Below are 13,845 nucleotides of genomic sequence, written 5' to 3'. Positions count from 1 at the left end.
AGGCTGGTGGTTCAAACCTACCAGCCACTCCTCAGAAGGAAGGTTGGGCAATCTACTTCCATAATGATACTGCCTCAGAAACCCAAGGAGGGGTCGCTATGAGTTGAGTCCAATTCGACAGCAATTAACAACAACAAAAATGGTTGAATGCCAACCAGTTCTTTTTGGTACAGTGACTTTATGTATTCCTTCCATCTTCTTTTGATGCTTCCTGCATCATTCAGTGTTTTGCTCATACAGTCCTTCAGTATTGCAACTCAAGGCTGGATTTTTTTCTTCTGTTCTTTCAGCTAAGAAATACTGAGCATGTTCTTCCCTTTTGGGTTTTCTAACTCCAGGTCTTTACACATTTCATTATAATGCTTTACTTTGTCTTCTCGTGCTGCCCTTTGAAACTTCTGTTCAGCTCTTTTACTTCATCATTTCTTTCATTTACTGTACCTTCTCTCTGTTCAAGAGCATGTTTCAGAGTCTCTTCTGACATCCACTATGGTCTTTTCCTTCTTCCCTGTCTTTTTAATGACCTTTTGCTTTTTTCATGTGTGATGTTCTTAATGTCATCCCACAACTTATCTGGTCTTTGGTCATTGGTGTTCAGTGTGTCAAATCTATTCTTGAAATAGTTTCTAAATTCACATAGAATATCTTCAAGGTCATATTTTGGCTCTTGTGGACTTGTTTTAATTTTCTTCAGCTTCAACTTGAACTTATAATTGATGATCTGCTTCACGGTTGGCCCTAGCCTTGCTCTCACTGATGATATTGAGCTTCTCCATTGCCTCCTTCCACAGATATAGCTTTTACTGTAGTTGACCTTTTCCTTGTGTACCTCTCAGTGTCTCCATTTACCTTGGTCATGTTGTGCTGACTTCCTTCTATTGTGAATTTCCTTTCCCTTCACCAGAATTAATATGTGTCTACTATCTAGTAAGCAGGAGCTCTGGTAGTATAGCACCTAAGGCACTTGACTGCTAACCAGAAGACTGGTGGTTCAAACCCACCAGCCACTCCTCGGAAGGAAGGTTGGGCAGTCTACTTCCGTAGTGATACTGCCTTGGAAACCCAAGGAGGGGTTGCTATGAGTCAGGTCTGACTCAACGGCACATAAGAACAACATCATCTAGTAAGTGATTCTCCCTTCCTCCCTTAGCATCCTTGGTAACCTTCAAGCAGTCTTGCTTTATGTGTGCAGACTTATTCTTGACTTTTTGTAAAAGTGGTATCATACAATATTTGTCCTTTTGTAATTGACTATTTCGCTCAGCAAAATGTCCTCCAAATAAATCCATGTTATAAGGTGTTTCATGGACTCATTATAATTCTTTATCATTGCATAGTATTCCATTGTATATACGTATATACCACATTTTGTTTATCCATCCACCCACTGATGGACACTTAGGTATGTTATCTATTTTAATTACAATTTCCAACTTCTTCCTCTTCTGCCTATTCTTTCTCTTCACCAAGCCACTTTTCTTTTAGACACAAGTGATTTTTTCAGGCCCTGGGGCACTTGTAATGTGACTTTAGGCTTTTACATAGTTCCTCCATGTCCGAAACAGTCCTGAAGTTAATAATGTGAAATTTTCAGCATTTCACAAAAATCTGGGGAAATTGTATGTTTACCTGAAACTCAACCACATATACAGGCTAACTAAATGCCATGTCCCTTTACTTATGGTTAGATTCACATCATTGATGGCCTCCTGCTGATTGAAAGGTTTGATTGGCATATATATGTCTTTGACTAATTAATTTTATTCACCTGCAGTTTATTGAGTATGTGTGTGTGTGCGTGTGTGTGTGTGTGTGTGTGTATATTTCTGCCCCCCCACAACAAGGTCTGTGAGGACTCTGGTGGGAAATCTGGGAAGCAATGCCCTTTGGGAAGAGTTAAACAACTTGTTTTCCCTGAGCCCCCTCACTGACTTTGAGCTGTGTCTGTGCCCTGCAGGTGGCAGGCATTCAAGATAATGGTATCAGAGCGGCGGGAGGCAGTGGACTCGGCCCTCCGAGTGCACAACTACTGTGTGGACTGTGAGGAGACCAGCAAGTGGATCTTGGACAAGACGAAGGTAGTAGAGTCCACAAAGGACCTGGGCCGGGACCTGGCAGGGGTCATCGCCATCCAGCGGAAGTTGTCAGGGCTGGAGCGTGATGTGGCTGCCATCCAGGCCCGTGTGGGTGCCCTGGAGCGGGAGTCGCGGCGCCTGATGGAGTCACACCCTGAGCTGAAGGAGGACATTGGCCGCCGGCAAGCGTATGTGGAGGAGCTGTGGCAGGGCCTACAGCGAGCCCTGCAGGGCCAGGAGGCCTCCCTGGGGGAAGCCAGCCAGCTGCAGGCCTTCCTGCAGGATCTGGATGACTTCCAGGCCTGGCTGTCCATGGCCCAGAAGGCTGTGGCCTCTGAGGACATGCCCGAGTCACTTCCCGAGGCTGAGCAGCTCCTGCAGCAGCATGCAGCCATCAAAGACGAGATTGATGGGCATCAAGAGAGCTACCAGCATGTCAAAGCATCTGGAGAGAAGGTGATCCATGGCCAGACAGACCCAGAGTACCTGCTCTTGGGCCAGCGGCTAGAGGGCCTGGACACTGGCTGGGATGCCCTGCGCCGGATGTGGGAAAGCCGTGGCCGCTCCCTCGCCCAGTGCCTTGGCTTCCAGGAGTTCCAGAAGGATGCCAAGCAGGCTGAAACCATCCTCAGCAACCAGGTAGAGAGAGAAGCATTCAGGGTTAGGGAACAGGGGAGGGTCTCTCCAGACACTGAACAGCATTAGAGGTGAGTCTACCGCTGTGCTATTGGGCTCAAGGACCAAATGGTGCTTTTCTTGGACTTTCTCTGGTCACTAATTTTGAATAAAATTCTCTTTCTATTTTATCATAAGCTTTTCCAGCCCTGTGTCCAAAACTATATCCTGTTTCAGGGTTAGTTAGAGGCAGAAGTGGTTACCTTCCATGTGGTTTTAAGCAAACAGATTCATAGGCCCCTAGTAGAGAGCACCATTCATAATGTAGTCTGCATGTAACTCCTCCTGCGGGTGCCCTCATTGCCTCCTCAGCCTCTCTTCATGCCTTGTCGGGAATCTTGCTTCAACAGGAATACACTCTGGCTCACTTGGAGCCCCCAGACTCCCTTGAAGCTGCAGAGGCTGGGATCCGGAAGTTTGAAGATTTTTTGATGTCTATGGAGAACAACCGTGATAAAGTCTTAAATCCTGTGGATTCTGGAAACAAGCTGGTAGCTGAAGGAAACCTCTATTCAGAGAAGATCAAGGAGAAGGTGCAGCTTATTGAGGACAGGTACTCCCCTGTCCCTAGAATCACAGGGGACAGGGCCCTGGAACCAGGTTGGGCTGGTGGTGCTATGCAGGGACCCCAGGCTCGGCACTGTTGTAATTGCCTCTTCCCTTCCAGGCACAGGAAGAACAACGAGAAGGCCGAGGAGGCCTCAGTTCTTTTGAGAGACAACCTGGAGCTACAGAACTTCCTCCAGAACTGCCAGGAGGTAAGGCTCTAGCAAGGCAGGGGCCATGTTTCAGGAGACCTCTTTCAGGAACAAACTGTCCTAGAGGTGACCATGGGACCTTTCTGACTCTGGAGTTCTGTGACTCTGTGAATGGGGAACTCTGGGTACTAGATGACTCCTCTAGAATCTTTGGTTCCGCAATTTTTTTTTTTTTCAAATCTAAAAAGTCATGCTTTAATTCTCCAAGTCAGGGCCTCTCAAAGAATGGTCTGAGGACTATCTATATGAGATTCATCTTGCCAGGGTTGGCTTCATGAGTTGAAGACCTGTGCAGACACCCAGGACCCCACACTTAGAAGGGCCCTGCTCTTTGTTTAATGCTCTGTTGTCATCATCTTGAAATTCTTAATAAATTTGCATTTGCATTGGGCCCTACAAATTAGGTAGCCAGTCTTGGGCCCAGTTAAATGCAGATTTCTGGGCCCCATTCAGGCCCAGATGAATCAGAACCTCACATGATAAGAGAGAGAAAGCAGCACATTAAACAGGCCTCCTAGTTGGAGAACTACAGGCTTAGAAGGTCCTTGCTCAATCTGGGGCTGGTTGTGTAGGGAAGGCCTTCTACCTGCACTCCAAGGGCCCTCCACCAGTAGTACTTCCTGTGTGGAATGGGGCTTTCCTTAACTGCTTTCTTGCTCTTATCTTCCTACCCCTTTCCTTTTAGCCCAAACAACTTTTTTTCCATCTACCTCTGCTCTTGGCAGAAACCAGGCTTGGCCAGATGACAGGACATCTTGGAAACATTGGATGCTCATCACAGTTCTTCCCTCATTGTTAATTATAGGATCTGTCCTTGGCTTCCTCCTCAGATAACATTTTCTCTGTGTTTGTTAATGACTTCTCACCCCACTGCCAAAGAACAGATTTATTTATCCATCCAGTAAACACTCATTGAGTTCCTGCAATATGTCAGACGCTGCCCTAGGTCCTGGAAATATGGAAAGAAGAATAAAATATCCCTGATTTCACACTGTACACACTCTAGTAGAGAAGATACACCAGGGCCCATAATTTAACCCTAGAATAACATGCATTAAGTTGGGAGTTAGGGATCTCGAGTTGGGCATTAGTACTCTCTTGTGCTCACACTTCCTCCCCTCAGCTCACTAAGTCATGAGGCCTTCTCCTTCTGCAGCCAGGGATGGACAGCTAATCCTGCCCTGTGTCTTTGGTCAAGGAGATATACTCAGGAATGATTGGACTCACTCTTTCTGCCCACAGCTCACTCTCTGGATCAATGACAAGCTGCTGACATCTCAGGATGTCTCCTATGATGAATCACGAAACCTTCACAACAAGTGGCTAAAGCACCAGGCATTTGTGGCAGAGTTGGCTTCCCACCAAGGGTGGCTAGAGAACATTGATGCAGTAAGTAAAGCAATGGTGGTGGGCTCTCAGCACAGACATGTGTGCCTTAACGGGCCTTCTACCAGGGCCTAAACACCATCCTGAAGCTTGCTGGAAAGTATAGAACTCCTCTAAATACTAAGTGGTAAAGTTTCAGAGTTCCTGATAAGAGTTCCTGTTAAGCCTGGTCAGATTCAGGCAAGACTTGAGTCTGAGGAAAGTCTAGGACACTGGGAACACCTAGATAGACCAGGACCAAGACAGCATTTATCTCAGTTTGCCTTTCATTGTCCTCACAAGCACCCCCAGGATAATGGTCAGAACCACCAGGGAATGGTCATTCAAATCCCTCAGAGATAGGGACCTAAGGGTCACCTCTTTCGTGAACTTTCCCAGTGGCACAAATCAAAATGTGGCTGGAATCAGACCTGGGAATAATGTACCTGGAACCTGTGGTTGTCCATGAAGAAGCAGACACAGTGTCCATACGAGGCCATGTCACATAGTGGTTAAAGATTCAGGCGCTTGGGCTAGACTGCCTGGCTCTTTATTCTGTCTGTGTCTCCATTCCTTCATCTATAAAATGAAAGGTAATAATAGTACCTACCTGATGGAACTGTGAACATTAAATACTTTAAAACATATAAAGCACTTAGAATATTACTTGGCAATTATTGTTGTTGTTTGCTGTTATGTGCCATGGAGTTGGACCCAACTCACAGCGACCCCTCCTTGGGTTTCTGAGGTAGTATCACTATGGAAGTAGATTGCCCCATCTTCCTTCCAAGGAGTGGTTAGCAGTCTGGTTAGCAGTCAAGTGCCTTAGGCACTATGCTACTATATTATTAGGCACTCACTAAATATTAACTATTATTAACACATATTTCTGGGCCCAACTCATATCACACCTTACCCACCCCAAAGGGTACATTTACATAGGTGGAAACCAGATAAGGCAACCTCAGAGATCATCAAAATTTGGTGCACAACCTGTGGGAAGATGAGCAAGAGAGGATCTTGGGAAGGTTTCCATGCTGAGTGTACCTGGATGGCTCTTTTTTAGTACCAGCTGACCTTTGTCAGCCACCTCCTTATATTGCAGACTCTATGAGTCATTTTCCCCAAACACGGCTCTCCTTGCTTCCCTTTTGACTGCAAATAACTTTCAGTTGAGCCTCACCTGAGTTCTAGCAGATTCTTTACTGACCTCCCTTCAGGGTAGCCCCTTGCAACCACCTGGAGCAGAGCTGACCAAGGCTGCCTTGGTCCTCAGAGGGTGAACTCTCTTCCTTGCCCACACAGGAAGGAAAGCAGCTGATGGAAGAGAAGCCCCAGTTTGCGACCATAGTGTCCCAGAAGCTGGATGCCTTGCACCGGCTCTGGGATGAGCTGCAGGCCACCACACAGGAAAAGGCCAAACAACTCTCGGCTGCCCGGAGCTCTGACCTACGCTCACAGACCCATGCCGACCTCAACAAGTGGATCAGCGCCATGGAGGACCAGCTGCGGTCAGATGACCCGGGAAAGGACCTGACCAGCGTCAACCGGATGTTGGCGAAACTGAAGGCACGTGAGTGGGCTGTAGTCTCTGAGTGTTAGAGCTAGAAAGGCCCTTGAGAGCAAATTCACAACCTGAAAGTAAGTACTCCTTCCCCTCCTCTTGCTGCACTTGCTTTTATTTCATGTAAAAATGTCTTTGTTCATAACCCATCTCCAACCCCTTTGAAGTGGGTAGGCAAGGGATCCTAAATGGGTTAATAGAAGGATGCATGAGAAATACAGGACAGGCATCAGAGGAGAGGATGATGTGTGGGGGCACCTACGGGACTTCCTGGAGGAGGCTAAGCTCAAACTGGGCCTTAGGGAATAGGTGGGTTACAGGAAGTGAAGAGGAGGGATGGGCTCCCCAGATGCCAAGGCTGGTACTGACATTGTCCCCCTGTGTCTCAGCGAGTGGAGGACCAAGTGAATGTGAGGAAGGAGGAGCTGGAGCAGTTGTTTGCCCAAGTGCCCTCGCTGGGTGAGGAGGCAGAGGATACAGATGTGAGCATCGAAAAGCGGTTCCTGGACCTCCTGGAGCCTCTGGGGAGGAGGAAGAAGCAGCTGGAATCATCTAGAGCCAAGCTGCAGATCAGCCGGGACTTAGAGGATGAGACGGTGTGTGGCCTGCAGCCTCCCCTCAGCCCCCACGGCTAAGCTGGCAGCTGTCATTAGGGGTAACTGGCTGCCACCCAGAACAATTCTTGGCAGCAGATGTCTGGTCATCTCACTCCCTTCTCATAGGGTTGTCGTGATGATTACATTAAATATAAGAGTAAACCCCAAGCTTTTTAAATGATAAATCACTGTACACATACAAGCATTGATGGTTAAGAGCATGGACTTTGGGCCCTCATAGACTTGAGTTCATGATCCAGCTCCATTATCATCCCCCTATGTGACCAGGAATGACTTATTGGAAACCACAGGTCAAATACCAAAACATCCCCACCTGTAAAATGGGGCAAAACCCCGATGGAGTGTTGGGAGGAACCAGGGAGACACTGCAAGCAAAGCTATATCTGGCCCCCAGTGAGTCCTCGGGAAAGGGTGGCCATCAGCTATCACCTACTTCTGGTCTCCACAGCTCTGGGTGGAAGAGAGGCTACCTCTGGCCCAGTCAGCCGACTACGGCATTAATCTGCAAACCGTGCAGCTGTTCATGAAGAAGAACCAGGTGAGTCCTTCCTTACCTCTCCAGGTCCCCTTGCCCTCCTCCTGGCCCTAACCCACCCCAGAGAGGCAGCCTAGTGACATTAGACGTCTCCCCAGATTCCTGATCTTGTTGGGTCCCCAAACTGTGTTTGCAGCCTCCTAGCAGAAAGAGCAGGTTTTGGAGATTGCAAAGAGAATTCTTAGGGAACCACGGAGGAGGAGAGGCCAGTTAGATTCCACAGGACACAGGTGAGTGCAGGACCTGGGAGGCCTGCCTGGGGTTTAGTGTGCTTCCACAGCTTCTGTGTTCACTGGCCTTGGTGAGAGGTGGCCAGTAACTCCTGGTTTCTCTCCATAACACGGCCTTGTGACTTTTCTAGGGCTGAGCTTGGCATGCTGGGTATCCTCAGGGTGAGTAAGTTCCATTTTTCTGGGACACCTGAGAATCCTTGTGAGGCTCCAGCCCTATGAGGAAGCCATTAAACTTGGACTCCGAGCCCTTGGAGCAGATATCCTTTGCTGCTCCTGCTCTCTTTTAGGTCTGACTGGGAACTTCCATGGCCTTGCCCAGAATCTAGGAAATGAGCAGGTGCAAACATAGCCTCTTGGGTCAGGATTGTAAGAGGAGTGTGCATCCTCAAAGCAGGCCAGCTGCATGGGGGTACAGAGCCTCCATGCCCAGCCAGGGGCTGCCAAAGACCCTTCTCTTGGGCCAAGAGTTCCTCCTCCTTCCTGGTCTGCTCTCTGGTCCAGGAAGTGGGGGCGGCCCCAACCATGAGCAAGGAGAGCATGGGGACTGAGAACCTAGAGGCGGGCAACGTGTCTCACTCATGTGGTAGTCGGTATTGCAGATCCTGGGGGAAATAAGGTCATGGCAGGCAGCACTTCCCTCCCTGACATCTGCTTGCAGGAACTTTTGAGCCCAGCAAAGGGCCTGAATTTTTTTTTCAAAGATGTTTAAAAGCTCCTTCAGATCCTTTGCTTCCAAATGATATGATCCAGTCAGGGACCGTGGCATGATAGACAAGGACCTGGGATAGAAGGTGACAGAGGTGGGGGTTCAGTTAATGGCACAATTTTCAGTTAGAGGAAGCCACATAGGAGATAGTATCCTTAGGGCTTCAGTTTCCTCAGCTGTAAAAATAAGTCACATAGACTTTTCCAGCACTGAAGACTTTTGACTCTGTCTTTGTGCATGTTATTACCAAAAGGTTTTTGACTTCCCTGGCTGGAGGAGGCTATTTCAGGAATAGGGCAAGACAAATACGGATGTGATTCCTCTAGCCAAGAAGGGAAAGGCAATCTCAGGAGGGGCATGGCTACCCTAGTAAAGACTATTTTAGACTAGCTTGGCTAAAGCACAAGTCAGCCAATAACATTTCCTCACTTAAAACCCCCTCTGGCAGTGGTTCTCAAAGATTAGTGCACATCAAATTCATCAAAGGGCTTGGTAAAATGCAATTGGCTGGGCTCCACCTGAGATCTGCTGAACCATAGGTAGGATGCCTCAGAACTTAAATTTCTAACAAGTTCTTGGATGCTGCTGGTCCTGATGCTGCTGGTTGGGAACCACTACTCTAATGGATCTCTATTACAATTAGAATCAAATCTTACAAGGTGCTATAGCAATGGTTCTCAATGTTGACTACACTTTAGAATCACCTGGGGAACTGTCAGACACAGTTCCCAAGACCAACCTCAGATCAATTAAATGAGGATCTAGGGGTGGGCCTCTGGCTGTATGTATGTATGTGGGTGTGTGTATGCTTGAAAGATTCACAAGTTATTCACTGTGCAACCAGGGCTAAGAACCACTTTCCTGCCAGATCTGGCCCCTGCCTACCGCTAAATTTCTTGTCTTGTCACTTTCCCCTTCCTCCACAGTATTTCAGCTCTTCTGGCCCTCAGTTGGGCCAGGCTGGTTTCTATGCCAGGGCCTTTGCACTTGCTCTTCCTTCTTGCCTGGAGTACTCTTCCCCCAGATCTTTGTGTGGCTGCCTCCCTCTCATCATTGATGTCCCCTTCAAATGTCATCTCCTCAGTCCCAGACTAGGTGGAACAACACACAAAATCATAATAAAGACCAGGCTTACTGGTCTGATAGAGACTGGTGGAAACCCTAAGACTATGGGCCTTAGACACTCTTCAAGCCCGGAACTGAACTCACCCCCATGGCTCAATTTTCAGCCAAACGATAGACAAGCTTATGAGGTTAAAAATAGTGCCAGGGAATGCACTCATTAGAATGATCACAAAAATTAAAGGGCAGTACTTCCCCAAGGATAAAACTCAGAAGGCAGGAAGCAATAGGAAAGAAGGGAAATAATAAACCCAGGGAGGAAGTCGGAGCAGTGCTATTACATTATGGGGATTGCAGTGAATGTCATAGAACAAAATGTATGTGAAAGCGTTGAATGGAAAACCAATTTGCTCTGTAAACTTTCACCCAAATCACAATTTAAACAAAAAGAAGAAGTCATCACCTCAGGAAGGCATGACTCCTCTAGCTAAAGTAGTCACCATCACACCTGGGCAGACATTCCTCATCCCACGTTATGTTTTCCTTGTAGCATGTTATCTACACTTATTCATTTATTTACATGGTTATCATCTGGTTCCTCTACTAGAGTGTAAGCTTCATGAGGGCAGGTTCCCAGCACCTAGGACAGGGTCTGGCACATAGAAAGGAACTTAATAAATATTTTTGAATGAATAAAGTCAGGCAAAAAGAAACCCTAAGTAGGCCCATTTCACAGGAGACTAGTAAATAATAGCATAAAAAGAGAGAAATACATTTTTCAGGTACCCTGTAGAGGTCATAAGATCCCAGGGTAATGAAGAGACAGATGGAGGTAACAACATGGATTGTTTGACTACAATTGCAGAGAGCACAGGAAATCAATAAAATCGAGATTCAGAGCAGAAAGTGTAAAAATGCCTACCAGCAGGCTGGGTGCCTTGTGGAGCTTGCTGTTTAATATCTGCTGTAAGCACTGGCAGTCACTGTGCTACCCATGTGTACTGCCCCTGCCCTGCCCTCCAGACAGTTTTAAAGCCCCATGGGGAAACTATAGAAAAGGAGGACATAAGACCTAAGGAGCCGAAGAGACTACGCGTAAGAAGCAACTAGCTTTGAGCTTCTAGAATCCAAAAAGTGAGTTATCGTGTGTGTCAGGGCCTCCTGGAGAAAGAGGTGACCCGATCCCCAGAGTGGTAAGAAAGTGTCATCTGGGTGACCACAGGCTCAAACATGAAGTAGTGCATACAGACTACATCTCTGCAAGTGAGCAATAGGAAGGGGGGAAAGCCAGACAACCTAAACTCAGCACGAGGCAGTTGTCTGCTGTTGTTTCATATGGAGCAAAAGCTTCTAAAATAAGATCTAGCTCAAGAGGCCATTTTACAATTATTTCCCCTTCCCTCTCATATACACACATTAAAAAAAAAAAAAAAAAATCGAGCCGTGCTGGGGTAGAGGAAGAACGGTAGCAAACCAGAGCACAGGCTTTGGAATCGAGAGGCGCCGTGGGCTTTCCTTCCACAAGTACCATAACTGTTCTGGGCAGTTCCCACAAGCTGGTGAGGCTTAGAGCAGATCATGCTTGTGACATGCTTAGCATAGTGCCTGGCCCATGGTCATCATCCCCTGCTCAGGACTTGCTTTCCTGATGGGGGAAGGGGTGTGTGTGCAAGGCGGCCCCCTGCGGGGTGATAGGTGGGCGGGGAGGCCTTGTCTCTGAGCGTCTCCTCTTGGGCTGCAGACGCTGCAGAACGAGATCGTGGGCCACACGCCACGGATCGAGGCTGTGCTACAGAGAGGATACCAGCTGGTGGAAACCCCTGAGGTCGACTGGGGGGACATTGAGGAGCGCCTGCGGCACCTGCAGGACTCATGGGACACGCTGCGGGAGGCAGCAGCTGCGCGGCTGCAGCGCCTGAGGGACGCCAATGAAGCCCAGCAGTACTACCTGGATGCAGGCGAGGCTGAGGCCTGGATCAGCGAGCAGGAGCTCTATGTCATCTCTGATGAGACGCCCAAGGTCTGCTGGGCACGGTGGCAGCCAGGGGCACTGGGCAGAGAGGGAACTGTGGGTGGGAGAGTCAATGGAACCCTTGTAAGTCCAGGAGGGGCAAGTCTGAGGGCTAGGAGGGAAGGGGTATACAGGGAACCCAGAAAGTCTCCCAGCTCGCAGTTGGTTCAGCCTTCACAATGCACAGCTTGAGAACACCCCCCACAATGCACATACTATGTCCGGGTGCTCCATTCACCAGCTTAAATTGGTTCTAATCCAAGGGTTCTTCCCTTTCTTGCCACGGAGTCTGTACTGGTATACTGTTGAGGATAGGGCAGGAAGGAGAGTTGGAGCTGGGCCTGCAAGGAAGGGTGCACATCAGATGGGATTTGGGGATGTTGAGAGAGGAAGGTGGGTTACTGGCATTGCTGGGAAAGAAGGGAAGAGGCAGGAAGGGTACATATGAATCTCCCATGGGACCCCCAAGCCTGGCTTTCCTCCCCACCTTGGGCACCTCCAGGAGCTGGACCGTAACTCTCTCCAGGAGGGAGCCGAGGCCAGCCTGAGCTTGCACCCACTGACATGTCTGCCACCTCCCAGGATGAAGAGGGCGCCATTGTGATGCTCAAGCGGCATTTGCGGCAGCAGCGCTCAGTGGAGGAGTATGGGAGGAACATCAAGCAGCTGGCCAGTCGGGCCCAGAGCCTGCTGTCTGCAGGCCACCCTGAAGGGTACGTGCAGCCTCCTGAGGAGATCTGGCCCAGGTCATAAGTGTCAGGCTGGGGGCTCCTACCCACCAACCAATATCCATTTAAGTCAAAGTGGGGAAAATAGGAACTATTTTCAAAAAAAAAAAAAAAAAAAAAAAAAAAAAAATAAAAAAAAAAAAAAGAGAAAAAAAAAAAAAAAAAAAAAAAAAAAAAAAAAAAAAGAGGGGTAGTTTGAGAAAACTGCTTTCTGGACTGTTGATTGGCATGACTGCATTTTATGCCTTGGTTAATTTCAGGCTGGGTGGACTAAGGCCTGGTTTGCGATAAGAGCAGAGAATGAGATAGCAAAACTCTTAGTTAAGTGAGAACACCAATTTCTTGAAGAGTTAGAATATGCTAAGAGACACTGGAAACTAATTTTGCTTCCCTTTTTATGGTCTAGAAGGTACTTTGGGACTCATACTGTCTCAGCAAAATCATTATATGGTGGAATTCATTCTAAGGTGGAAAACATACTCATCTAAACTTTTCAGTTGATTGAATTCTGCATGAATGGGAGCCCATCCAGCTAGACTCCTCAGGCTGACTCCCTGAGGATGCCATTAGGGCATCCACGGCTTTAGGTACTCAACAACCACCCTAAATGTCTCCCCAGGAACCATGAGGACTAAGCCCCCAGCACTGCTTCTACTTCCCTGAAGCACTAAGCAGGACTTCTGCTTTCAGGGCCGCACACTTAGACAGCACTGCTCCATCAACCTCTGTGGAAGCATAACAAAGCAGCTCACCATTTGCACTTGCTTCTATGAGTTTCCCAAGAAGCTCATGTGTTGCAGTGGTTAAGACATTTGGTTGCTTACCAAAAGGTTGGTGGTTCAAACCCACCAACTGCTTCGTGGCAGAAAGATGAGGCAGTCTGCTTCTGAAGAGATTTACAGCCTTAGAAACCCAATGGAGTTGTTCTGCTCTGCCCTATAGGGTTGCTGTGAGTTGGAATTGGCTTGATGGCACTTGGTTTTGGTTTTGTGAGCTTCCTAGTGTGAGGACAGAAGCAGGAGCCCCAGCTCCAGGAGGGACACATTTCTGTTATCCCAAGTCACCATGGTCTAAGATGAATTTGAGTAAAAGGAGAAACACTGGCTTCTCTCCCCATCTCTTCTCCAAGGAAAGTCACTCTCATTTCTCCTGTGTTTCAGTCTCCATCTGTCCCTACCACAGGCTGGGGAGACAAGTGTGCTGGTGCCTCTGTGAGCTGTCTGCTTTGGGTTCTCAGTTCCATTGCTGAGGACTTTTTCTTGGTTTGAATTCCAGAGAACAGATCATCAGACTTCAGGGGCAAGTGGACAAACAGTATGCGGGGCTGAAGGACATGGCAGAGGAACGCAAGCGAAAGCTGGAGAACATGTACCACCTGTTCCAGCTGAAGAGGGAAGCAGATGACTTAGAGCAGTGGATTGCGGAGAAGGATCTGGTTGCATCTTCCCCAGAAATGGGGCAAGACTTTGACCACGTTACTGTGAGTAGCCACAGCTATAGCCTTATTTTTCTTCCT

The 13,845-nt window shown here is 48.0% G+C and overlaps 1 protein-coding gene across 1 annotated transcript in view; it reads left to right on the top strand.

The window, feature by feature from the left end:
- SPTB (spectrin beta, erythrocytic) overlaps positions 1–13,845 on the top strand; it is a 105,497-nt gene that overhangs the window by 65,538 nt on the left and 26,114 nt on the right. The window contains exons 15-24 of the mRNA XM_042781146.1: positions 1,958–2,714; positions 3,101–3,303; positions 3,418–3,508; positions 4,751–4,897; positions 6,179–6,446; positions 6,831–7,033; positions 7,503–7,592; positions 11,332–11,610; positions 12,184–12,314; positions 13,605–13,809. Of these exons, the coding sequence (XP_042637080.1) occupies positions 1,958–2,714; positions 3,101–3,303; positions 3,418–3,508; positions 4,751–4,897; positions 6,179–6,446; positions 6,831–7,033; positions 7,503–7,592; positions 11,332–11,610; positions 12,184–12,314; positions 13,605–13,809 (2,374 nt within the window). The remainder of the gene's footprint in view (positions 1–1,957; positions 2,715–3,100; positions 3,304–3,417; positions 3,509–4,750; positions 4,898–6,178; positions 6,447–6,830; positions 7,034–7,502; positions 7,593–11,331; positions 11,611–12,183; positions 12,315–13,604; positions 13,810–13,845) is intronic.

The sequence above is a fragment of the Orycteropus afer genome, unplaced genomic scaffold (genome assembly GCF_000298275.1).
Source record: "Orycteropus afer afer isolate SDZICR_OR568_19922 unplaced genomic scaffold, OryAfe1.0 scaffold00088, whole genome shotgun sequence".
NCBI lineage: Eukaryota > Metazoa > Chordata > Mammalia > Tubulidentata > Orycteropodidae > Orycteropus > Orycteropus afer.
Note: the sequence above shows the minus strand (reverse complement) of the source record. Positions and strands in the feature narration are given on the sequence as shown.